The sequence below is a fragment of the Vanacampus margaritifer genome, chromosome 9, assembly GCF_051991255.1.
Source record: "Vanacampus margaritifer isolate UIUO_Vmar chromosome 9, RoL_Vmar_1.0, whole genome shotgun sequence".
Classification (NCBI taxonomy): domain Eukaryota; kingdom Metazoa; phylum Chordata; class Actinopteri; order Syngnathiformes; family Syngnathidae; genus Vanacampus; species Vanacampus margaritifer.
In genome coordinates, this window is record NC_135440.1 from 22693612 (window position 1) to 22721057 (window position 27446).

Genomic DNA, 27446 nt, shown 5'->3' on the forward strand with positions numbered 1-27446 from the left:
GCTGTCGCTGTGGAAAGATGCGATCAGCGGCGAGCGAGCAGGCTTTTCTTCCTTAATCGCTGCTTTTTTTCGGCGACAAGAAGGAGGCTTCAAGCGGCCACCCGACCCGCGGTGGTCCGTCCGGAGCCGTCGACAAGCAGAGCTATCCCCTCCAGCGAGAAATGTCGACGTTGTGAGGGCGGAGGACGACGCCAGACTTTTTTTTTTTTTTTTTAACCCGGCGGTATCGGCTCGAGGTGAGCTAGCGAGTTAGCTTTGTGCTAGCCAGCTGTAACATTTCCTACTTTGTTTAAATGGCTTCTCTCCCCGACTTGACGCTCGTCATTCGAACCTTTTCGAAACCCGAAAAATGGAATAAATGTAGTAAATTAACCTTCGTTTTGCGCCAAATAAGTAGTTTGCACGGAAAACTTGCTGGTGTAGCGTACCCTCTTTGTGTGTGTGTGTTTGCCTTTCTCTTTGGAGGCTCCAACCTAAGGAATTCTAAACTTTTATTCCTTCCGAATTTTTGTCAAATGTTTCTGTAACTCCAACCAACACCAGTGGTAGTAGACGACATGTGATTGGGTTTTAATGCACAGTAAAATGACTCACTATCGTTTGTTGCAGGTTAAACATTAGTGGGGCACTTCATTAGGTACAGCTCCAATATCTTAAGTCCATAAACCAATGCAGCTGATAAAAATATGTCTTTGTTATGTTTATATTGTGCATACGTAAGTGTTGCTCCCTTTTTTTAAGATAGACTTATATAGTGCAACAGAGGTGGGTAAAGAAGCCAAATGTAATAATGTGCTAATTGAAGTGAAACGTATCCCTCCAAATAATTACTTGAATCACTGAAAAATGACTCATGTACTGTAACTTCTGACTCACTTTGCCCCCCTATTGGAGCATGAAGGTCAAATACACAAGAAGATAAAATAGGAATGTGCAACTTTGAGCAAAACTGGCAAATTAAATCTTTACAAAACAACATGAATGTAGGCAAATTCAGACATAAGGAATGTTTCATAGCTATTCTTTTCTGTAATCGCATCCATACATTTTCTATTCCGGTTGTCCTTACTCCGGATGCAGATGAGCCTGTCTGGTGAGTGTACGTATGTTGCGGAGGAGCCATGTTTAGCCAGGGCTGTTAGTGGATGTTACAGAGAGTCTTTGCTTCTGGTGCATTAAAAAAAAAAAATCGAACCTGTAAGGCTTTTATTTTAAAGGGCAATGTTGGATTAGTTTTAAACTGTATTTAAGCATTTTAGGATCATAGTTTGTGGTACAGCCAGGACCATAAATATTGGGACATTGACAGTTCTCATGTTTCTGGCATGAAACACCACTCCGATGGGTTGAAATGAAACGAGCAAGATGTGTTATAACTGAAGACTTTCAGCTCTAATTTGAGGGTATTTCAATCCAACTCATGTGAATAGTGTTGGAATTACAACAATTTGTATATGCGATTCACACTTTTTAAATTAACAAAATGAATGGGGCAATTGGCTGCTCAGTTGCCCCATGGTCAGGTGGGCATGTATGGCTACCCCTGGAACTGCTTCTGATGTTGTAACTATGTCACTACTGGCAAAGCAGCAGGATTAATTTAGAAGTTTTTCGAATTCAGTTGAACAAGCATTTCACTTTCTGAAGTCAAAACTGAAGGAAACATTTTCCAAGAACAAACAGGAACTGAACGCAGTTGCACAGAGGCCTGGCAGGGCATCACCAGGGATAAAATCAATTGTCTGGTGACGTCTGTGTTCCAGATTTCAGGCTATAATTGAGTGCAAAGGATTTGCAGCCAAGCACTAAAAAGTAAAAGTGTCATTTGATTGATCATTTGCCCCTAATAGTGCAAGGCATATTTAAAAATGTATCCGCTGTTCCCGATTTCAATGTAAATAACTTCAGATGAAAGCACATCGTGTTCGTTTGATTTCAAATGCGGTGTTGTTTTCGCTATTGATAAATTATATCCCATTGCGCAGCACCTCAAAAAGTCATAAAAGTAGTCTTTACATATTGAAATAATGATAAATAATACCTAGTCTCAATTTATTCAACTATTTATTCACATAGCAAATCTTTACCTGAACAGTTATTATTCTGTTGACTAAACGGCAGTAATTGGATGCCCATCTTAATTGTTCTTCCTGCTGTGTCACTCTGTTACTGGCATAGATAGATTAGCGTCATTGTTGGTACATACTGTAAATATTGACTCTTGGCTGAATTAGGTGTACATGATGGAATCGAGGTCTTACATCAACTTTGGCTGTTTCAGAGGTACCTAATATTGTGGCTAAACTGCATTAGTTGTTTTAAAGTAGCATCCAGGCTAATTTCAACCGGTGGTAAGGTGACACCGTATCAATGCACCGGGAAATGTGACCCTCCATGTGTGATTGTTATTATGAGACCTTTTCTCACCAAGTCGGAAGAAGGGAGCTTCAGGGTTAAAGTTGCACACCCCACTGTGGAATCGCATTAACCTCTGGAGGTAGAAGATTGCCGGATGATGGCACCCGCCCGCACTTGGTGTTGGACAGCAACTGCTGTCAGAATTGCAGAATTTTCCCGCACACAGGTGTAAACCTGACCTTGTTCTGGTGTTAAACTTCACCTCAGAAGGTGGTGGACTTGGTTACCCATTTTGTATCTGTCAGCAACTACAGGGCAAGAGAAGTGTGTGCTAATTTCACATCACTGTACCGGCATCAGGGAATTCTTTTACAAACGGGCATCCGCTCACCTTAGCTGCGGCGGGGATGCGACCTATGATAGGGGAGAATCGCCGCGTTGTGGAGCTGTGGTGAGAAGGCCAACTTCCAAATAGTTTTGAATACAGTAATACATGGACGTTGAGGCCTTGCAATGCTTTTATTTTCAAGTTGTTTGTGGCAGCCGACTTGACTCGTCTTCCCGGCTGGAGACACTTCATAGCTGGAGGGCCAGTTTACATTGCCATCATGAACTTTTGCCACCAACATCAACACGGCATCATCCTGAAATCCCGTTCAATCGCAAATTAAGAATGCTGAAAAGCCTCTTATTAAATACACTGACATTTTCTATGTCACCTGTTGCCTGCTATTGCGGCTGGCCGCTAACCGCTACGCGAGTACTCGGCATGGACTGGTAAGAGATGTCGGACATCTTTTCAAAGAGAGTTTAATGGGTGAGGATGACTTTGCGCTCTTTGATGCTGACAGCCTGACATAGTTGCAGTTCCAACTTCTGATCCATTTTTAGCAAACCAAGCTTAGCCAAATGTGCCGTTTTAGCCAGCAAAATTTTGATAACTTTTCTGACGTCAAATCGTCCCATCCTCATCTTTCTAGACAGTTGTTTGCTATAGATTGTTAACTATATAAACTGAATATCAATTGGTTGGTTAAGTGAAATGTGTTATTTTTCCCTTTGGTATTCATAATTATTCTTTAATCAAGCAAAGATATCCATATACCGTATTTTTTTATTTTATAAAATTACTCGATTATTTGATATAATTTTGATTAAGATATCCATCCATCCAGTTTCTGTTTATCTGAATACCAAAATATTCAATAGCTGCAGCCGTAGTACAGTTTGGTTGATTTTTGTATTCCAATTTCCTACCCCTCCCCATTTCATGTTCGTGCCATTTATACAAGGCCGCAATGTGGAGTGGAATTATTTAGAAAAATTGTGGCTTTTACAGGCTGTGGAATGCAGCGTGACCTTGCATCCCCTGGCCAATCAAGGGCATTGCCAATGTGGTGTTACTTTCTACAGATGTTTGGTTGGCCTTCATTTTGTTTTAGGCTCCAGCAAGTTTGCGTTCATGCTTTCATTTATCTTGTTTCATTTTATTATTATTATCTTTTTTTTTACATCCGGCATGCTCTTGCACAAAGAAGTCCTGTGGGCGGATAGCTAGCTGGACACCTTATGCGCTTCCTTCGATTCTATTTAAGGGACCCGGCGTGTCCCGTGGGCACCGCCGGCATCACGCCTCTCTCTCTTTCTCTCGTCCCGTCTATCTCCCGCTTTTGCTGCAACATGATCTATAAGACTTGTTTGTGTTGTATGTAAGAAAAGAGACCACCGCACGCCGTCCCCGCGCTGATGTCATCTAGGTCGCCTCGCATTCGGCGGCGGTGCTGACCTTTTGCTTTTTACATGTGACGGAAGCGGGGTTGTTTGGTATTTAGTTGCTACATGTGCTGCCTTGAGGAGCCGGTTGCCTTCTTGTGTGGTAGCTCCTCACGATGAATCATTTACATTGCTCCAAGGTGCATGGATGATAGTAATATAGCTCAAGTTTTGTTGGTTAGTGAACTCCTGTCCTGCCTCCTGCCTGTTCACAATATAGTAAAAAATTCGCTTGACACATTCTGGTGTTTAAAAAAAAAAATAATAATAATAATTCAAGTCAGTTGGTATTCCTAGCATTCTGTAAACTTACCGGTCATTTTTAGGCAAATTGGAACAAAGTGTAGTCTATCAATAATACAGTAGTAATGTCATAATGACAAATATTTATATGAAAAATACTTGTACACCCTAAATATGTATTTACTAAAAAAAATGCAATCCAAATAAGTAGGGCTGCTCGATAATGGAAAAAATAATAATCCCAATTGGTTTGACAATAATTGAAATCACGATTATTCAAATGATCATTTATTTTTTGGTACAAAACAAGAAAATGTTTACACAGTTAAAACTATTAAGACCAATTAGAAAAAAATAGTAACACTATAATTATGTAAGTTCCTTTTGGACCAAGCATAATTTATAATACAATTTATTTATTTATGTTGGCAAAAACTTGAAGTTGCACTGTGCAGTAAAAACGATCTTTTTTTGGGGGGGTGGGTACAAAACAAGAAAATGTTTAAACATAAAAAAACAAATATTAAGACAAATACAATTATTTGAAACCCTATAATAATGCAAGTTCCTTTTGGATGAAGCAACATTTATTAAATTATTTTATTTATTTATTTTTTTAGTTATTATGAAACTAGTTCATTGTGCGCTGTTTGTAACCTCAATCCTCAAATGTCAACAATATATTACAGGAGACCCTTTTTCTCCTCCACTATTGTTTACAAGTGTGTTCTTGGGACTGATTTGTTCAATGCAGCTTGTTTTTTGTAGCTAACTTTCCCACAGTTTCTCCAATAACCTTATAGCTTGTAGTGTGACTCATTGAAGTTGTGCAACCACAATGATAAACACGTTCAGTTCATGCTTCTAACAGCTGAGCATTAGCGTCGTTGGTGTTTTACAGGAAATAGATTTTTCTTGTCATTTCTTCTTCTTTTTTTTTTTTTTTTTGCTTGCTCAAGTAGACGTGAGGGCCTCTTCGTCAGCGTGACTTGGTGTCACGGGCGGTTTGCGCCATCGAGGCTGTCTGTCAAAAAGCCTCGGCTCATCAGACTCGCTGGCCGATGACTAGCGGCGATGGGGACAGATGGGCGAGAGACATGACGATGACACGGTCTGCTGTCTGGGATCACACACGCACACAAAAAAAAAAAAAAAAAAAGCCTGACGGAAGTGAGAATTCGCAGCGGCTGCCAACTGTCCTGCCTGCGCTCTGGCCCCAAGTGCCAACTGGCGAGTGGCGCACGATCCGTTCATTCGAAAGGAGAAGAACGTTGCTCGCGTGATTATAAAACCTTAAAAGTTACTTTGTTTCACTCTGGCTTACAAAAATCCCGGCATGCTGTTGAATGTGTTTTTTATTACAATGCTTGGATTCTACTTGTGTGAGTCACCCTTCGTTCATCCGGAGCTTGAGCATCGAATGTGCACGGAATTACTTTTCTTTACAGTGAACCCCCATTTATTGTAGGGAATATGCTCCATACCCACCTGCAATAGGTGGAAATGCACAAAATAGACCACGTCAAAACATTTTTAAAGTAGTTTCACTGTTCATTTAAACGCAGTTGAACACAGTTTGAGCACACGAAAAATAAATTGCCAGGGTATAGAAAGTACTGTGCGTCTTGTAGTGTTTGGGTACATGCACGTGTCTTTTAAAATGTGAAGCCTTCACATTTATTTTCAAATCGTGGCCTCAACTCTAATAGAATTAGATGCCGTGCCGCAGTAGTTTACAGTAAATGTAAAATTGGTAGTTTGGTAGGCTGTGCCCTGATCGTGATCTTGTATGGCGTGTAGAAAAAAAATATTAATGGCCTCAAAACTCAGACTTGTTTGCTCATCTGCTTTTGTCTGCGCTTTCACTCCAGCGGGTGCATATTTCTATTGTATCATGCGAAACTTATGAGGTGAGCATTTTTTTGTACTGCAGGCACCAGGATGAAAGTGAGACGCAAATATAAACTGCTAATTTGAACACCTGCCTTTAATTATAGTGTAGCGTAAGCTTTTATTAGCCCTGCAATTATGTTTTTTTTTTTAATAGCAGCAAAGTGGGGCATAGCAGCACATGACAATAATACAAAGAGTCAAACATTAGGCAAGGCTGGATTTATACAGCACGGTTTCAGGATACTCAATTGTTCTTTTTTTTGTTTGTTTTTTTGCTCTCAATTGTAAAATTTGGGACATACGTCATGGCAGTTGGAGGTTACACAACTAAACAGTACACTCTAACATTTATATTATATATTTAATATTGTTTACTTCAGTTTCAGTTTATTGTTGTCACAGGCCATTGTTGATGGTCATATAGTTAATTAAATTTGGGTGTTACTTGAAATCAGTGGAATCAGACGAAAAATTGGAAATATACATTAAATCTGAATTGGACACTTCAACATGGGGTGTAAATTCGGCATTACACATCATATTGCCACCAAATTCTACGTTGCTATACTAGACCATTGTTGCCCAACCTTTTGGGTGAGGGAAATGTTGGTCACACCAAATACTGACTGGTGTAAATCCAGCCTGAGTAGAATCAGATCAGAGGTTTACAGACCGAAATGTGCATAGATGCATTCTTTTGAAAAATATTTTGTGATATTGCTCTACTCATACAAATAGGCCTTGCAACTATACCTGGTATACAAACCTCCTTGTTTTCTCAGTCATGGACAAGTTGTCCCCCCCCCCCCCAACCTAATTTCCCCACACGCATACACAGATATGCCTTTTGTCATGCTTTCAACCTTCCAGAGCAGGTTTGACACGCGCGTCACACGCTCCGGGTGCATTTCGTCCTCTTTGGTGTCATCACCTGAGCATTTAAGCGCATATCTCCGTCCAACGGCGCTGGAAGTCAAAAGCGGTGAGTCATTGTTCTTCTCCGGCTCTAGGCAGCACTTACTTCCCTGTTACGGGAAGCCGGCGTAGTTTCATGGCACAGGAACGCGCTAAACAAAGCATACCTCTCAGGTTGGAGTCTTATTTTTTTTTTTCTTTCTTTTTTTTTTTTTTTTTTTGCGGTGTCACACTGTCGCAGGCTTTTCTGGCGTAGTCGAGTACCTTGTCAGCCTTGTCGCTACACGCATGTCACGTCATGTGGAGGTCTGCACAGATAAGCCGGCAGATTAAAAGCGAAAGGCTCAGGAATGAGCTGAGAGACAATAAAAAAAAATAAAATAAAAATAAAAAGTGGGGGTGGGCTGCATGTGTGTGTTTACTAAGTGAATTGCGAGATTGTTTGTCAGTGGGGATCGAAGCTGGGGTGTCATCCTCGACACACCGGCAGCCGTTATTGTGAATGGAGCTGTAATGGTCTCACATTGGCACCGAGGTGTTGGTAAACGTGTGGGAGGGACATTTTAAATAGGTCGGGAGGAACTGCCCGGTGTTTTACCTCCTTTCACTTGTCTTCACGTGCTCTACCAAGCAGGACTTGCTCCCTCTCAGCTCTCGGTATTGTCTCGTCTTCACCAAAGCTGTAGCAATGTGATTTGTTATTTATAGCATGGTGTGCCAGCATTCATCTGGCGTTGCTCATCCTAATGTGATTTTCTTTTCTCTTTTTTTTTTTTTCCCCCTGCAGAGCTCCAGTATGTCCAAGCGGCGTGCGTCGGAGAGAGGGGCCGGAGAGACATCGAGCAGGGCCGGCAAGCTGCAGTGTCCAGTTTACACTGGGATATCTGGCAGCAACGCCAAGCGAGCTGGGCCGTTCATCCTGGGTAAGGAACAAGTGCATTCAGAAGGTCTAGGCTCAAACTTTTACTCTCATAAAACCTGTATTTTCCATGCAGACAGTATAAAACTAAAATAAGTCCTGTATACTGTAATCAGTATTTTGCACATTGTAAAATTAGAATGAACAAGAAGGCATGCTTAGTTATTGCTGTACTTGGAGTTTTTTTCCCCCATTTGATTATTTTATGTTTATGTATTGGTTGAATATTTTTTTATTTATTATAACTTTATATAGCATAGTCTTAATGACGGACTTCGCTCCATTCCCATTTTTAATTACAAATTCTGTTCCATCACAACCATAGGAATGGAGTTCCATTGTAAACCAAACTGTCAGTGTTTTCAAACCTGTATTTCCCATGCTTCTAATAGGCTATGTGTTAAACAACACCAACATAAAGGGCATTTCCGTGCAGTTAAGCTCCGCCTCTGGCGGTCGGTTAGGGACAAAATAGAACTACGGTTCTCACCCTTTGACAACACAGAGACCGTGAACTTGGTATCCTTTTGTAGGTATTTCTAGAATTACTTAGTAGTAGATATATTTACATTAAGCTTGGTAAATGCAATTGTTAATTTTTTTTGTACTGTAGACTGCCACTTTCAAATTCCATTTCACCGGAAAGTGAGGGTAACCTCAGAAACCAGCGGAAGTGTTTGTTTGGTCCATTTTACCAAGCAGCCAGGACAGTCTGTCTTCCGTCACTATGCTCGCGCTCTGGCAAAGTAAATTCTGTAATATCGATTCGTCATCACCACTAGTATCCTTCTGTGTTGGAATCATCTAAATAAAAGCCTCAGGAAAAGAAAGCCGGTTAGAGGTCACTCTTTACGTGCTGAGATTTGCTCGATTTTTGCCTGACTTTTGAGGCGTATTTTTCCGCAAGACTTTAGTTGAACTTGAGCTTGGATCAAGTCATTTGTTTTCATGTCTGAGTGCCAGGGCAGTGTCTGTGTTTGCGTCTGTGTATCAAAGAGTCGCTCGCTGGGTGTCTGTGTGTACGCGCGCCTGAGACAAGAATGCAAAGAATTTTGCTGATCGCCATGACACAGACCGGAGAGGTCTGTGTTGACGCAAGCGTATGGAAGATGTGCTTTCTTCTCACTCCCGAGGCCCTCCTGAAACGTCTCGTTTACTCTATGAGCCATCTGCAAAGCGCCAAACTAAACATCGCGCCTGGGGTGTTAATGGCCATGTGCAGGCTTCTTTTTTTCTAATGAGCACACGCCAGTATGTTGCCGGCCTTTTGGTCATGCAGCTGTTGTGTTTTTTTTTTTTGTAGGGCCTCGTCTAGGCAACTCACCAGTGCCCAGCATAGTGCAGTGTCTGGCCAGGAAAGATGGCAGCGACGATTTCTACCAGCTCAAAGTAAGTGCCGTGCAACTTGAAGATCAAATATCAACAGTGAACTTTTCACCTTCCTTTTTGTTGGTGTTCACTGTATGGCTTGGCTCGAACAAACTACCCTGTGTGCTCTTGCTTATTTGGGTTAGCCTATATGTTACACAAGCCAGGGGCATACAAAAGGGGGTGGAAGGTAGCAGCCCCCCTGGAATGTACACTTCTAACACCCTCATCCGGAGTCGCCATGTCCTCAAAGCTGGCCAAGGGGCAGGGTATATACTGAACTAGTCACCAGCCAATCACAGGGCACATGTAGGCAAACAATTATTCAAACCTATCCACAATTTAGTCTTTCAATTAACCTAACTGTTTTTGGAAAGTGGGAGGTGGGGAGCTCAATATTCTGTCATACAACCACCATCCATTAAACAGGCTTGCAAGTGTAAAAAATAAAAAATAATAAAAAAAAAGTAAATTTAAAGGGAAACTAGGGTAAAAATAAATAAATAAAAACACTAGACTAAGCATGACATTCTGGTTACTGTATTTAATTTGTGCAATACGAATTAAGCAGCAAAATACACACGTTTTTATCCATCTCAGGAGGCGGCCATTTTGCCACTTGGTGCCGACTGAAAGTGACATCACAGTTTTTTAGGGCTCAGGTAATGACCAAACACGGCTCATCTGTTTTCTCAGTTTGGTCGTTTGACGTTTGCAAGCCTAGTCCTTGGGCATTGTGATGTCGTTTTCAGTGAACAGCAAGTGGCAAAATGGCCCACCTGAAAGTCCTAAAAACAGATGGATTTTTCTGCTTAACTCATATCCCACAAATAAAATATTGATCAAAATACCATATTTGGACTAGTGTGTGTGTGTATTGTAAAGAAATGTTTTGACTTGGCGTCCCCTTTAAAGTAAACTCAGGATGACGACATAGAGCTGTGTTGCCTTGGTGACCAGTTTCAGGCGAGTGTCTGGCTCCACGGGTCAACTGGCTCAAGTTGGCGTCCTTCCAACGCTTAAAAGGTTTCAGTGTCAAAACTGTCAACCTGAGGATCATCTTCAACTGGCAGTAAACTGTCAAAGCTGCCCACACAGTCTGACCCCAAAATTTCCTCTGATGTTTTTCCACCCTCGTCTGTTTTTGCAGATCTTGACACTAGAGGAGCGAGTGGACTCTGCTGGCGAGACGCAGGAGGAAAGGCAGGGGAAGATGCTGCTGCACACAGAGTATTCCCTCCTGTCTCTGCTGCACAACCAGGACGGAGTGGTCCACCATCACGGCCTCTTCCAGGTAGCCGAAGCTAAGCAGTTTTTTTGGGGTCAAACTATGTGCTAGCTCGGTGTCTGCCTCTGAGGTTCAGGTTTGAAACTCAACTCAGGCCATCTTATGGACTTAACTCAATTAAATGTATAGACAAAGTTAAAAATCAAATGTATCAACAACTGAACAGTCTCCACACTCAAATTAATCTTGAGGTTTTTTATGTCTCGGTTGGTGTTTAAATGAATAATATAGGCCAGACAGGCTCAGCAGTTTCTTTACTGTCTGTATGTTAACAAAAGTGGTAATTACAGCCACTACCTATTGCTTACGTGACGGGAATTGGTAGGCGTCCATTTGAGGTTGCTGTTTAATTGTCTTAAGTGAATGACACACCCGACTAGTAATGGCGGAATGGTATCGACTCAGGGGATGCCCACTATTCGAGGAAAGACGATTTGATTGATTGAAGGAATAAACAGAAAGCTGGCTGTTGGTGTCAGAGTGTTTTTCTTCAATAGGAGTGAGCTCACCCTTAAGACAAGAGCCTTCTTTATCCGCTGTCATTCACTCTTCATAGCCTCATCCATTCACACTATTCCCCCTCGCCCCCTCCCTCACCTGCCCTTCCCGTCGGCCTCCCTCTTAACTTTGTTATTGTTCTATCTTCCCGTCTTCGCAGAACGGCGACGGCGGCCCGACCTGCGCTCTGATTCATTTACGTCTGCCGTATTGATCAGATTAGGGTTGCATCCACACCGGGAGATCCAAGATGATAGAAGCTTTCAGAAGCGCCGGCTAGAGCTTAAAAAAGAAAAAGGGAAAAACACATACAGACGTGATACAGAAATCAATGAGCTCTGCTTTTAGAGAAGCTGCTAGGGGAAGTTGAAACATTACACTTGCGTTCTATGGATAAACATGTACTGTTTTTCTTTTTTTAAATTATATGAACATGACAGACTCCACATGACAGAAAAAAAAAATCTCCTGCGTACTTGAGATAACAGCATACCACACACAGCTGATGTCATCTAATTATGTGGTTGTGGGATGATGTGTTGTGTTGCTGCTAGTTTGCCTCTTTGCAAAGGCGGCTCAATGCTGTGTCTTCCGCTAAAGCACCTCCTCAACTATTTCACGGGATCTCTGTGCCGGAGAATGCTCGCCCCCCCCCCCCCCCCCCGCATCACTTGAACTCGTGCGTTGCAGGACCGGGCCTATGAAATCGTGGAGGACCCCGAGGCCAACAAGTCGCGCAAGATGAAGAAGCGCATCTGCCTGGTGCTGGACTGCCTGTGCGCGCACGACTTCAGCGACAAGACGGCCGACCTCATCAACCTGCAGCACTACGTCATCAAGGAGAAGAGGCTTGGCGAACGCGAGGCCATCATCATCTTCTACGACGTGGTGCGCGTGGTGGAGGCCCTGCACAAGGTGAGCTTCTGTCAGCTTTTGACATTTGTTTTTTCCACATAGGAAATATTCTATGATTACACAACACATACACCATGAGCTGACAGCCCTTTCCCTTCTGTGTCTTTCCTGCTGTAGAAGAACATCGTGCACCGAGACCTCAAGCTGGGAAACATGGTGCTGAACAAACGGTAAGACTTAAAAATAAGCTGCCGCCTGGCTTTTGCCAGGAAGTCATTTTCTCGACTCGACACCCGAGCAGAGGGCCACATTCTTATCCTGACAGCGGGATCAGTCATAGGAAGACTCATTTGGTCGACTTACTGTCTGCGGGTTGAGTAACTGAGCTGTTTGGTTTGCTCGCTACAGCCCGCCACTGCTTAGGTCTGCAACCTCGCTTGAGCCAAAGTCTAATCATGCACATGCATGTGTTGCTCTACGTGTGAGAGGTTTAGTATTGTCGCATAGTGACTAAGTTTGCAAAGGGGGTGGAACATTTACATGGGAATTAACTGGAAATTGAGGGTTTAATAGAAAGGTGTCATATTCAGGCATAAAAAAATCATTTTGTTTTGTCATAAGAAGGTAGGTCTCCTTGGCCACATGCCACAGGCATTACAGTACGTTAAAATACACCAAAAAAAATCCCAGGTGTGGAGTTTGATGATGCTGTCTGCTTATGGACAATAATACATGCCCTATTGCGCAGGTTTATTACAGTAATTTCTGGACTATAAGGCGCACCTGACTAGTGCGAGCCAAATTTGGGGAATACTACACATATAAGCCGCACCCGACTGTAAGACGCAGGTTTTTTTAATGTTACTGCACCGGGTTCTCGCTACTTTATTTTCCATAATGAAGGTGCAAATTGTCTCGCTCTTGTTCTGTCTCTCCTACTATATTTGGGTTCACTTGGTTTGTTTTGCTCTGCCTGACGCTCTTGCGCTTCCTTTATAGTGCGCCCCCTTGTGATCTGATGGATATCTGCACCTTTGTATTAGCCGCAGGGTTGAATGCAAGTGAAAAAAGTAGTGGTTTGTAGTCCAGAAATTTATGTAATGTAATGTAGATTACTCATTTAACCAATGAGATGAGCGATGCAATACTTGATTAAAAAAAAATATATATATATTCAATCGCTCCTACTTGTACATAAATGTTTGACTTGCATGAAAAGTCAATGTTTTGGTCTAGATTATGCTAAAATATTTTCCCCAGCTGTATTTAGATTCTGTAATTCCTGTGTTATTTGTATATTCTCATAAATTCATTTCAATTCCCATGGAAAGTGTCCAACTTGACACAAAAAAACAAAACTGGACTTTTGCAATTCTGTATTGACACGTCTGCATCCCAGACATTAGACCCCATTGACCCCCAGTTGCATTGATGTTCAAACAGTGGCGTGCTTTAGTCAGGAGGGTGGCGCGTTGGAACAGTTCGTCCCCGCTGGAGACAAAGGAGAGTCCTGCCAAAAGGGCCCATAGCTCACAGCTGACTCACTCTGCAATACACGTACACGCATCCACGCACACACACACACACACATTGTCATAATTTATTTACCCTCCTCCTGCTTCCCCCCCCCCATTTCCTGCTTCCATTGTCCACGCGATTTGTCTCCTTTTGTCATATCCTTTTTCACTTTTCCCGTCATGTACCTCCACCCCAATTCAAAGTCCTCCCTCCTCTCGCTTTTTGTTGCAATCCATTGACATGCTCAGCAGTTGGTGCACTAACAGTGTCCTTTCCTGATGCTGCCTCCATTACAGCAGGATATCGTGAATCAATTTGATCCCAACGTGGCTGACGACACTCGGCGCGCGATTGACTTTCTGCATTTTTAATGTATTCTCGAATGTCTGCAACCATTCATAGATGCACACTGCGCATGAATACTGGTTCTGTTACTCGCTGATTTGCATTAGCAGGATTGTTGTGTATGACAGGTAATCCCCAATGAGATATACAGTCAGCAATATATGTTTTTGGCTATACCACTATTGCTCACTGGACCCTATATTGACTAAATTAAAACACAGTGGTCACAGAAATAGCTTGAATCTGACAAATGTAATACTTTTTTAATGAATAGTAATATCAACCACTGAAGATCAGATATTGCTATTGAATTGTGCCTCAACTGAATTATTAAAAAAAACATGAAGCAGGTATGGACAAAAATTATGGCACCCCTAGAAAAGATTGAAACTAATTTGACTATTAGTACATGTTCAACCAAGGTGTGTTGTTCAATTAGCATAACAAGTGTCTTCAAACTTATAATCAGTCAGTCGGCCTATTTAAAGTATGATAATTAGTCAACTGTGTTGTTCGTTGACATGGTGTATCCCGCACTAAATGTTGACCAGAAGAAGTGAAGGAGAGAGTGCTCTCAGGAGATTAGAAGGAAAATGATAGAGAAAAAGGTCAAAGGTTAAGGCCTGAAGACCATCTCAAGCAGCTTTATGTTATGTTTGACTACTGTTGAACATTTTGCACAATTAAAGAGCCACGGGGCTGTAACCAACCTCACTGGAAGTTGTGCGCAGGTGGAAAATTGATGACAAATTGAAGAGACTGTAATATGAATGGCTCTATTCCTACCACTACTGCTGCCATTACCTCTTTTTAAAAAAAATAAATAAATTTTAAGATCACATGACCAAAGTCCTCAGACACCCTTGGCCCCACTCATGAGGCAAACATGCAATTTCACCAAGCCCATCTCCGGCATGAGAATGGCAAAGACGTGATGCGCAAGGACGAAAGAGCAGAGCTCGCCTCAAAGGACGCGTTTATGCCGAGAGCGCCCTTGAATCGCTGCTTTTGGCCTTCCTTTTGTGCGCGCATCGCGGGGCCGCTGTATGATCTGAATTGAACACCCTCGAAGGGCTGAACAGCAAATAGCAACTCGGGAGAAAGAAACGGAGGGTTAGATGAATTGGCTGGAACAAAAGTGTGTGTGTGGTGTGAAAGTGAGAAAGAAGAGGGGGGAAGCTGGTGACCTTTTTTTAGAAAGCACGTGTCTGGAGAAAGGTTTCGCATATGCGGCGTGGGTACACAAGAAAGTTGCGTGTCTGTAAATGTTTTGCCTGCTTTCCAGCTTTATAAATACAAATCCATTTGCCAGCTCATCGCCATGCAGCCTTTAGTAATCAACAATCATCCTCAGCCGCAAGTTGACTCATATGTTTGTCCAAAGTGTTCTGTTTTTTTTCCCTTCTTTTTCTTTATTTCATTTTTCCCTCCCCCAACTGAACAAAAAGCCCCAAAAATTCCTCATGTAGTGCAAGCTTGTCTCTCTATTAACGATATTAATCACACCGTGCTGAGGGTAATTTGCACTCATTACAACCACGTTTCCTCAATACTGGCTTCTACTATAATAGAAGCCATACCGGAATTAAAAGCATGAAGTTACTGTATGTGGCTCCTAAATTTACTTTGCCTATCATTCATTATGGTTGGGGACTCCAATGACATGTCGATAACAGGCTTTATTTTCTGGCGGTTTTAATTAATTAGCTGTTTTTGTGTGTGTTCTTGCAGGACGCATCGAATCACCATCACCAACTTCTGCTTAGGAAAACACCTGGTCAGTGAGGACGACCTGCTCAAAGATCAGCGAGGAAGTCCCGCCTACATCAGCCCCGATGTGCTAAGCGGTGAGTGTCACCATAAATGACATCTTAGATGTTCTCCAGCTAAAAAAAAAAAAAGTTGCGTTAGGGTTCTATTGCGTAACTCTTATCAGCCTAGTTGGTTTGTTTTTCATCCTAGGACCGGAGTTGTCTTGCGACACGGGACTAAGGAGAACATGAATTAGTGTGTTCTCATCACTGCATGCGCAGGGGAAGCTGCTTTTATCTTTCGTGAGAACTCTTTCACTATGAAAAGAAGAAGTCGGCATTTGCAATCGCTCGGCTTTACAATGAGAAAGCAAATGTTGACTGCTCGTCTTCGCTGCTTGGCTGGCGCTGTGTGCTAACAAAATGCGGTAAAGCTGTACGTGTGTGTGTGTGTGTCAACATAACGTGACTGGCATGCAATTAGAAGCAAGCGTCAGTGACTCACGCCATGATGACTCATTGGAGAGAAACTACTCCCATATACCCTCCACTACTGTACTTGTGTGTATTTGTGCATGTGTGTCTTTGTCTCACTGTGTCTGAGAATTTGTGTGTGTCTTCTATGCGCATACACGTTTGCTTGTGTTTCTCTGCATGTTCACAAGTGTTCATGTGCTTTTACCAAATTGCCTGCTGCTGTTGCTGTGACAGCATTGCCCATAAACGGCGCAACGTTACCCCTTCTCCTCACTCGTGTCAGCTGATTGGATGGCTCAGAAGGTTAATTGTACCGGCTTTGCGTTAATGGCGGCAATTTCGCGGAAATGTAAACTCACACGGACTCAACTTGTTTGCCTTTACTCATCCTGTTAATCATTACGCCCGCCGCCTTGACAGGAACTTTCTTATCACCCTGAGTCACCGAGGGTCAATGTTGTCCTTGTGCAAAACAAAATGTTTAGCTGAGTGTTAATGTTGGCAGTACATTAGCTTTTTATATGGCTACATACTGTCACGAAAAGCTGCTAATGTTGCGTAAAGAAAGTTATGTTACAAGAATGATCATAAATGCCAACTCTGATAAGAAATTGAATCTGTATATATTTATCCAAATCTGCATTTGAACCACAATTCAAATTGAAAATCACATTGTGTTTAAAAGCTTATGGGCTTTGTGAAATCCAATCACATTATATCATAATTGTTTTCTAGACGTTTGTAGCAAATATTTATAAACACCTCTATTTTTTTCCAGGTCGCCCGTACCGCGGTAAGCCCAGCGACATGTGGGCTCTCGGCGTGGTCCTGTTCACCATGTTGTACGGCCAGTTCCCTTTCTACGACAGCATACCTCAAGAGCTCTTCCGCAAGATCAAGGCCGCCGAGTACTCCATCCCAGAGTGAGTCCCTGTTGGGGGATCTCGCGATGGTCCACCACAGGATGCAGCAGTTGCAAAAAGTCGGGAATATATTTGGCTTTCGGTTGAAATTCCAGGACGATATTAAAAATGTGCTACAAATGAACTTAATCTAAACATTTAAATGCACTTCAATGCCTTTTTGTAACTTCGTGATGTCAAAATGTGCACAATGTAATGACAAGGACTGTTTAATTTCCAATTCTAATTAGGCCAAAAAATGTACTGTTCTATTCTCTGATCCAATACCGGTTGTGAGTTTTGTTTTTTAGCTCCTTGTTAGAGGAAAGCAAGTTGTGTAAAAAAAATTGTGAAATAATGAATGGCTGCGTTCAGAAGTTTAGGGAAGGTTATCGTGCATTTTAGCTTCATCCTTAAATTCCAACCGATAGCAGAATATCTCTATTTTATTTTATTCAAAAAGTTGTGTGTAACGTAAATGTGTCCCGCAGAGATGGCCGCGTGTCCGAGAACACAGTGTGTCTGATCCGAAAACTGCTGGTGCTCGACCCTCAGCAGAGACTGACTGCTGGCGAGGTGCTGGAGTCCCTTGGTGACATCATTGCCTCTTGGTAAGTACACTGATGAATCCTTGGATAACAACTGTGGCAACTTGTGCTTTGCAATATTGCCTTTAAATCAAATGTCTGTTTCACAGATGGAAAATAATTTGAAAATGATTTGGTGCAGTTTGCAAAAAAAAAAAAATCATAAAAACGTATTATTTATCGATTAATTTTTTCAGCCTTAATGCCAAAATTTCCAGTTTGCAAAAAACTAGTTTGAGAATTGAAGAGTCACGTGGCATGAGAAGGCTTGCTCAATTACTGGCTTCTTTTACATTTTTGGCCTTGAAGTGTTATTAACACATTTACTGTAGTTGTGAATTTATTTCGGGCAGCAGGTTAGCGATATTCACGGAGCCTGCTGATTTTTATATACAGTGAGGAAAATAAGTATTTCACCCCCTGGTGATTTTGTGAGTTTGACCCTTTACAAAGAAAGGAACGGTCTATAATTTTCATGGTAGGTTCATCTTAACAGTGAGAGACAGAATATTAAAAAAATCCCAGGAAATCACATTATATTAATTTTAAACATTTATTTGTCTTTTATTGAGGAAAATAAGTATTTCACCCCCTAGCAAAACATGACTCAGTACTTGGTGGAGAAACCCTTGTTGGCAAGCACAGCGGTCAGACGTTTCTTGTAGTTGGTCACCAAGTTTGCGCAGATCCCAGGAGGGATTGTGGCCCACTCCTCTTTGCAGATCCTCTCCAAATCCTGAAGATTTCGAGGCTGTTGCTTGGCAACTCGAAGCTTCAGCTCCCTCCACAAGTTCTCTATAGGATTAAGGTCTGGAGACTGACTAGGCCACTCCATAACCTTAATGTGCTTCTTCTTGAGCCACTCCTTTGTTGCCTTTGCTGTATGTTTTGGGTCATTGTCATGCTGAAACACCCATCCACGACCCATTTTCAATATCCTGGCTGAGGGAAGGAAGTTCTCACCCAAGATTTCCCGGTACATGGCCCCATTCATCCTCCCCTCGATCCGGTGAAGTCGTCCTGTACCCTTAGCAGAGAAACAGCCCCAAAACATAATGTTTCCACCACCATGCTTGACGGTGGGGATGGTGTTCTTGGGGTCAAAGTCAGCTTTTTTCGCCCTCCAAACACGGCGAGTCGAGTTGATGCCAAAGAGCTCGATTTTAGTCTCATCTGACCACAGCACTTTCTCCCAAGCCTCCTCTGAATCATCCAGGTGCTCATTGACAAACTTCAGACGGGCCTGTACATGTGCCTTCTTGAGCAGGGGGACCTTGCGGGCACTACAGGATTTCAATCCATTACGGCGTAGTGTGTTACCAATGGTCATCTTGGTGACTGTGGTCCCAGCTGCCTTGATATCATCAACAAGCTCCTGCCGTGTAGTTCTGGGTTGTTTCCTCACCTTTTTCATGATCCGGTTCACTCCACGAGGTGAGATCTTGCGTGGAGCACCAGACCGAGGGAGATTGATGGTCAATTGGTGTGTCTTCCATTTTCTAACTATCGCACCAACAGTTGACTCCTTTTCACCCAGCTGCTTGCTAATGGTCTTGTAGCCCATTCCAGCCTTGTGCAGGTCTACAATCTTGTCCCTGACGTCCTTAGACAGCTCTTTGGTCTTGCCCATTGTGGAGAGGTTGGAATCTGATGCATTGATTGATTCTGTGAACAGGTGTGTTTTTATACAGGTAACGGGAACTTAATTAGGAATACCAATTAAGTAAGAGGACTAATGTGTGTGCCTCCTGGTCACATGACCGGTCTGTGGGAGCCAGAATTCTTGCTGGTTGGTAGGGGGTGAAATACTTATTTTCCTCAATAAAAGACAAATAAATGTTTAAAATTAATATAATGTGATTTCCTGGGATTTTTTTTAATATTCTGTCTCTCACTGTTAAGATGAACCTACCATGAAAATTATAGACCGTTCCTTTCTTTGTAAAGGGTCAAACTCACAAAATCACCAGGGGGTGAAATACTTATTTTCCTCACTGTACATACAAAGCCGTGTTACAGTTTGGGCGCAACTCTCTTCATGTCCACTAGAGTGTAAAGATCATTCATGTTGTTACATTACAGGCAGTCAGTTTCATCACTAAGCGGCCCGCTGCAGGTGGTTCCGGATATTGACGATCAGATCAACCACCCAGAGCATCTACAAGAGGTAAAGGAATTTACATGGACTGATCAGTTCCTTTACTCAAGGCTGGCTTAACACTCAGTGACTCAAGTTGAAAAAAAATAATAATTATTTATTCAATTGGATATCTTTTTTTCTAGGCCAAAGTGACGGAGGAGTCGTCGCAGTACGAGTTTGAGAACTACATGCGTCAGCAGCTGCTGCTGGCCGAGGAGAAGAACACGTTCCACGAGGCCAAAAGCTTCCTCAAGCGCCACTTCAACAGCCTGCCGCCTGTGCGGCGGCTAGGCCACGACGCCCAGCCCGTCAGCCCGCTGGACGCCGCCATCCTGGCGCTGCGCTTCCTCCGCAAGTAGACCCCCCAAACCGAACTCGCATCCATGTGTAAGGTAGGCATCGGGCCATGGCGGGTGGAACAAAGTGGGGCCGAACTGCTAAAGAAAAGCCCTCAGTTCACCTTCTCGTCACTGTGCAACCCTCCATCCGCATTGTCGCCGTGTATTTCGGAGCTCCTGAGCAATACAGGACCACCATCATGTAGCAGCACCTCCACCTTCCCATCATACCTCCTTCCTTCTACTGTTGTCCCGTTTTGGAAAACCTTCAAATCAATCTACCTCTCCGTCTCTTCTTCTGTGTTGGTAAACCACGCTCACTGTTCTACAATGCCACCGGTGACATTTGTGCTTTTCCCGTCACGCTACGGGGAACGAAACAACAAACCCCTCTTCAGTGGTTTTCCGCGAGGGGGTGTAAAATGGAATAAGCTTCTTTTTTTTTTTTTTTTTTTTTTCTAAAATCATTATGACCTTGGAGTAGCATTTTTCATATCCTATTGAAGACGGACATTATGGAAGCGCGCTTTGGTACTGGTCGTCTCGTCCCTGTGGAGATTTTTTTTCCTAGCATCAGGCAGCTAGCGTGCGGAAACCCTGGAAAGTCACTACGCCAAGACCACCGATGAGGCCCAAATGTTGGACGCTGCCACGTTATCCTCTTTGGTGCCACAACCAAAAATCACACACACACACACAAAAAGAAAACTTTGTAAACGCCACGGAACTGGTACCCAACGCCTCATTCGGAATTTAAATGGCTTCCAGGTAGTCCGACGAACAACGGATGAAAAGTGTGTTTTTGTTTCCGGTATGAATGTGAATGACACTTTTGACATGTTTGCATAGCCAGGTGTGTGTGTGTGTGCGCGCGCGTGCGTGTGTCTCAAGCCAGGGCCCGCCGAGCCGTCCACCTCGGCAGCCATCTTTAAGCTATCCTCCAGTCTTTTGGCGCTTTTCCACGACACGGTACTGGCTCGGCTCGGAAAACCGCAAAATCCTCGCAGCATTGAACACATCAGCCACGGAAAGGGAGACACATTTAATACAAGGCCAGCGATATATTTAAAAAATAATAATAATAAAAAAAAAGGGCACTGCAGCAAACAGAAAACTGTCGAGTATACAGTGTCAGGTACAGGTACTTCTTTTTTTCTCACTGTTTGTATCAACCGGTCGGACTATATTATCTCAGTATTGTGACTTATAGAGATTAGGTTCACATTTTGCAGCTAAAATTTTTTTTTCCTGATGGGCTTTGCTTTCATTTCATTGTTCATGGTTCTGATTAATCTTTGCGCAGCACTCGGAGACATAACTTATAAGAGAAAATTTATAATCACTTCTCTCAGACTTATTGGTACAACAATACGCCACATACCGTGGCGATAAATGTTCCACGGAGAAATCAGTCTATTGGAGATGGGCGCAATTAGCGCGTGGCAACGCAAGATGGCCGCCAGTGGCGTCTTCTTCAGGTTTCCAGGCCTTCCACTTCAGCATGTTAATTTTCTGGCATTGGATTTATAGTAGAGACTGTGTAGAATAAGCCCAGCTACGCTAACACCACCCCCCCCATTTTTAGCAGTCTTCTCCTTGAACCGCGACGTCCGTGTGTAGGAGAAGGTGCAGTAATATACTCCATAGTCTCCACTTGGCTGCATTGGCCCGTTTTCTTGCTGCCCTTGAGTCTCCTCTTGGATAAAAGGTGCTTCCTTCCCATGGCTGATTTTGTTTTTGTGTTCCCCGCCATACAAAACCACGGAAACTGCCAAGTCGGCGCGCTCATTTTATCTGACTGCATAGCAGCACTAAGCTAACATTAGCATGTTTAATTTTTGTCCTTTCTAGCTCCTCACACCGCACGTCACGTCATCTGTATTGCGCTTTAAACTCCAGCTGACCAGAAATTGTACCGCCTCGTAGTGCGTGGAGAGTAGAGCCAAGTGTGGGTACGGTGTGGTGGAAAAGCGTCTAAATAGTGTTTATTATCTGGCACACTGTGAAAAGCAGACCAACACCGAGCTAGCCCTTGCTTGTGTATTAGCAGCCCCCTCATGTACATGCATGTATTATTCCACTTGTAGGTGCTTGGTGATTCATACTGTAATATTTCTTTTGTTGTTATTTTACTTTTTTTTTTTCTTTACTTTTTTTCTGGTTGCCTTGGATTGCGGTGACTATTTACTTAATCAAGGCTAAGCACTAGCGACTGTTAAGCGACTTTGCTGCAGGCTCAATTAGACTTTCTACTATTTATATTTGCATCCCAACCTCATTCACTTGTCATTTTCAAGGTGGATTTATTTATTGCTCTCTCAAATGTTTTTTTTTTTTTGCTCTACGTTATCAGCTACAATTATGAAAAAGTAGCACTTTTTTTTCCCCCACCATCCAGACCCCAAACTTAACTAAAATACATCATGTACTTGCCATAAACCACATTTCTTGCCATATTACCAACATTTAAGCTGCTCTGACTTATGCCTAGCTTTAATTATTATAATTTTATTTAAATATATAAAACTCCCAAGTTTCATCCAGTTCATAAAAAAAAAAAAAAATACCCATCAAGAAAATGAGTAGGATTTTCCATATCAGTATTGTAGTAGTTACTGAAAATGCTGATGTGAAATGATAATGGGCCACAGGATGGTAATTAGAGGTAGAATGTACTTACTAAATGTAAATGTCATCACGCCCCCTGCCCCCCTCACACCGCCAGGTTGGTTTTTCACTTGCAGCTGTGTTGCTACTGTGGTTTTGAAAAGCATGAAACTAATGCAATGTGGAACTGAAATGCATGATGTTGCCACAGTTCTGTGCCACTTATTTAGTAACAAGAGTGTATTTTGTATATATTTTTTTGCTTTCAGTTTTTCCCCACTCATTTTATTTAAGAGCAAAAAATGTATCATATTTCCAAAAAGTTGCTTTAGATTTTTTTTCACCCACTGGGTTCCTTCCACTGATTAAATAAAAAAAAAAAATCATATTTTTCCCAAAAATAGTGACACATTTTAATTTATATTTGTATTATTTTATAGCAAAATGACATCTATTTTTCCAGAAATTTATTTTGTCTTTAAATATTCCCCTCGGTTAGCTCCAACAATTTGTATAACAATTAAAGCCTTGAAATATTCTTGATTACACAAAGAAAAAGAATGAAACTGTACCAATATTTCCCTTTTTTCTCCTATTTACTTGGTGAGAAGTGCGAGGGGGTATCAATTATTTACTTCAATTTATAGTATTTTTGTAGCAGTAATTGTTTGACTATTTTTCCACTGATATGTTTTCTTCACCCTGAAAATATTTCTTCTGCATTCCCTCAATTAGTTTAATGGCCAAAACGCACCAATAACCCAAGATTTCCACTTGGTTGAATGTATTCATTTTATTTGCAAAAATTTTACATTTTCCCCATCTTACAGTTTAAAATTATTACCCAAAAATGTTTCATCCACAACACTGTTTTCTATCCTCGAATCAATCTAATCTGCCCCCATTTTCGCGGTGTGATTTAGTAGCAAAAACTGCATTCATATTTTTCCACACAAGCAAATTTTCTTTTCCTCCCAAAACATTTCACCTTTTCACCACCGGTTTAGTAGCAAAATTGTATTTACTTTTTGAGGTTTTTTTTTTTTTTTTTTTTAAACAAAATATCCCCACTCGCTTTGAAGTGTACTGTAATTGGGTATATTTTGGACATATTGCTGACGTGTTTAAAGCGATCCTATGACAAGGCAGATGTGTTTTGGTCTTCGTAAGCTGCTTGGTCATCTTTGGGGGCATCTAGTGACACAATGACATTATTGTACAGATAGAAAATCACCTTTGTAAAAAAAAAAACAAAAACAAACATATTTTTCTACTTCATCAGAAACTACATGCATGTCAGCAATAAACTTTGATATGGAAAATAAGTCTTGTGTGTTGTTTTTGGTAATTGCAGAGCTTACTTTTGACCAGCAGGTGGCGAAGTTTCTTAAATTATGAACTAGGTCAACTATAGCCTGATCTTATGTTGTCTGTTGGCATATTCTTGCCTTGTCATTTGATTAATAAATCATGAATAAATATTTTGAGTTATTTAAATGTTTCGTTTTAATAATAGTATTTACATAAATTGGACCACAACTGTAAGGCTAGAAAAGTGTCAAAGTTAATCAACAATGCTCAAGTTAGATGTAATCAATATAGATTCATGCTATGGTGTTGTCTTATATAAACATATGATATTTTAATTTTCAATTTCAGTAGATAATTTTTTCCCCAATATGATTTATATCGAAAGTACTTGCATTTGGTTTAGTAATATGTGTAAATATTTCTATGATATTGATTTTATTTTTTATTGTATTTTACCTGCATTATTATACTTTAATTATATATATATATTTAGATTCATGATTTATTATAGTATTGGTTATAAATAAGTGGTTTGAAAAGTCTCAAAATTCTAAAATTAAGAATCAAATATATATCTATATATGGTGGAACCTCGGTTTACTAACTGATTCCATACTGTGACTACTTACAAGATCCAAAACGTTTGTAAACCAGCGTAAGGTTTCCCATTGAACTGAATTTAAATGCAAATAATCAGTTCAAGCCCCTGACTGAAGTTATATTTACCATTATTACTATTATTATCGTCAGTGTGTGTTAAACATGTCGCATAACATCGAAATAAGTGGAAATGGAGTGCATGAAGAAATAACCGTGTTTGCAAGCAAATCTGTAGATTTCGTCCAAACTAGTAAGATCGCAAACATGACCATCATTCTTTTTTTTTTTTGAACAGTAATAACTTTGGGTTTCATAACACTTTTGCTAGCAGTTTTCAATGTCTTTGTAGCCACACAGATGGCTAGTTGTGCAAATAATGATAGCTGCAAGTTTACTTGTGTTTGAAAATGTTGTTCATAAACTGTAGTTAATTATTTATTAATTTTTTTCCTATTTTCTGCAGTGCTCATGCGTAGTCCCTAAACGTGATTGGTGATGTTAACACCGAGCAGCTGGGCCTTGAGGAGAACCATCTTTGGAGCCAATGGATGACTACAGTACGTCACACATCTGCAATGTTTGCTTAATTCCCCCGGAGAGCTTATTGTGCATTTTGGTGACAGACATCCAGCTGGATGACCCAAAAAAAAAAAAAAAAAAAATCCAAGCTCAGACCAAACAAGGAAATCCATTGCTCTAGTTCCACAATTACAATACCATCCATCCATTTTTTCGAGTTTGTCCTCATTCGGGTCAGTCGCCAATCAATCACAAAGTCATGTCCTTTAAATTTTTAATTATCTTCCTATGGGGCCACTGAAATTGTTGTCTATTTATAGTCACAAAAGAAAAAATGCACTTTATGAGTAATAGTCTATATGATTCGTGGTTGCTCGTGCCTTAAAAATGAGATAAACAGCATTGTGAGTTGCACTAAAATACATATTGTCGACATGTAATTCCATTCCTTTGTGGCCACGACAATTCACTCCAAAAAATCCCTTCATTTGTAGTTTATATGCTAAATATGAATTATTGTTGCTTGGGTCCTAAAAAGATGAGATTCACAGCATAGTGAGTTGCGCTCGAATACATACTGGCGACATTTCATGGTTGCCACTAAACGTGCAAACTGAGTTAACTTACATGGAGCCAAGCAGAATAACAGCTGTTATGATCATAATAATAATAATAATAATAATAATAATACAGGGCTCATTTTGCATTTTGGCTACACTGGTTCGTTTTTGCCTGCTGTTCTTAGCAATGACAAAGAAAGTGAATGTGAAAATCACCTCCAGGCATTTTAGTATTAGGTTAACTCATTCACTCCCAGACATTTTCTCTGAAGCAACCCCCTTCGCTCCCGGCTGTTTTACTGGATTTTGACTGATTTGGCAAGGCCCACCTTTCACCATCTGTTTCCATTTTGCAGCAATTAGCATTAGAATAGAGCTAAGCTTCTTCATTATTCACAAATCTGTTTAGAACTGTGGGTAAATGAGCTTTTTTCAACATGGCCCTGGTTGATCTCTAATACTCTGCTGCCACCTGCTGGCCGTTTTTGTAATAACTACCATTGCTTCAAGCGTTCTCTTCAGTTCAGAGGCTGCATGAAAGCCTTCTGTATGTTCTAGCATTAAACATTTTTGGGAGCAAATGAGTTAATCAACAGATCCTCACGGTTTTGTTGACACAGTTTTTGTACTTTTAGGAAGTCATGGAAATGAAAAATATCTGTTTGCATCATGAACCTTTATTAATTTAAATGAATGTAAAATCAAGAGTGTTTAAAAAAAAAAAAAAGTCTGGATGAAGCATTCTATTGATTGAATGGCTTGAGGAGGTTTTTGAGCGGGAGGGTGGTAGAGACTGGTGGGGGTTTTGGAATACAGTTTTTGTTTTTTGGGACCCTGGGCATCAAAGTTTTAGTTTTGTTGAGGAAATCCTGGCGAATGGAGTTTTGGACCCTCGAGTTTAGATTTTTTTGGAGAGAACAAAAGGGGGTGTTGAATGTCTGGATTGTTTTTTTGGGAGAGGAATTCGGAGAATGGAGAGAGTTTTTTTTTTTTTATATATAGTGGATTGTTCGGAGAATGGACTTTTTTTTTTAATGTCTTTTTCTCGGTGGACCTGGAGATCAAAACGTTTGGGGCAGTTTGGACCACAGAGAATAGAGTTCTTTGTTTAGCACCCCAGATGACTGTTTGTGATTGGTGGAGACCTTATTTTTGGACCTTGGGAATGGACCTTTGTGGAGCGGCGTCTGGAGATCCTTTTTTTTTTTTTTTTTCTCTTCAGACACTTGTCAGGGGGACAACAAAAGTTGTAAGTTTATTGAACCCCAGCAAATGTTTGGGTTATTGGGTTGGACCCAGGAGAATGTTTTTTTTTTTTTTTTTTACTCATTTATTTATTTTTAACTAAGGAGAGTGTTGATTGTGTGGAACCCTGGTGAATTGAGTTATTTCAAACTACTTTTTTGTCCCTTTCCACTTCACTATCTGTCGATCAGCAGCAAACGAAGAACCCCCCCCCAAAAAAAAAACCATCAGGATGGCTGTGCCCGCTAACCTTGAACATCTGCTCCTGCAGCCAGGAGGGCGACCCCGTCAAATTTGTCAATGGGAGCTCTTGTTTGCCGTGTCAGCGACCCGTCGCTAGGTGAACAAGGAAACGTGTGTGCACGTGCGTAGCCCGACCAGTTCCGACAGGACCGGACCGACGGTTGGGAGGCGCGGGTATGACGGAGCTGCTGAT

The 27446-nt window shown here is 41.4% G+C and overlaps 1 protein-coding gene across 1 annotated transcript; it reads left to right on the forward strand.

Moving 5' to 3' along the window:
* On the forward strand, nt 1–24100 carry stk40 (serine/threonine kinase 40). The gene is made up of 11 exons (XM_077575865.1): nt 1–236; nt 7970–8105; nt 9405–9490; nt 10620–10763; nt 11946–12170; nt 12288–12340; nt 15705–15820; nt 16980–17124; nt 17595–17714; nt 19773–19857; nt 19974–24100. The coding sequence occupies exons 2-11, from the start codon at nt 7979–7981 to the stop codon at nt 20187–20189; spliced, it is 1317 nt and encodes a 438-aa protein (XP_077431991.1). The 5' UTR covers nt 1–236; nt 7970–7978; the 3' UTR covers nt 20190–24100.
* Nucleotides 24101–27446: the final 3346 nt, after the last annotated feature.

Bases quoted from the DNA above. Each gene is read 5' to 3' on its own strand.
- stk40 (XM_077575865.1), top strand. From the start codon at position 7,979: ATGTCCAAGCGGCGTGCGTCGGAGAGAGGGGCCGGAGAGACATCGAGC. The intron at 12,171-12,287 runs GTGAGCTTCTGT...TTCCTGCTGTAG, and splicing joins TGGTGGAGGCCCTGCACAAG to AAGAACATCGTGCACCGAGA. The intron at 17,715-19,772 runs GTAAGTACACTG...GTTACATTACAG, and splicing joins GGTGACATCATTGCCTCTTG to GCAGTCAGTTTCATCACTAA.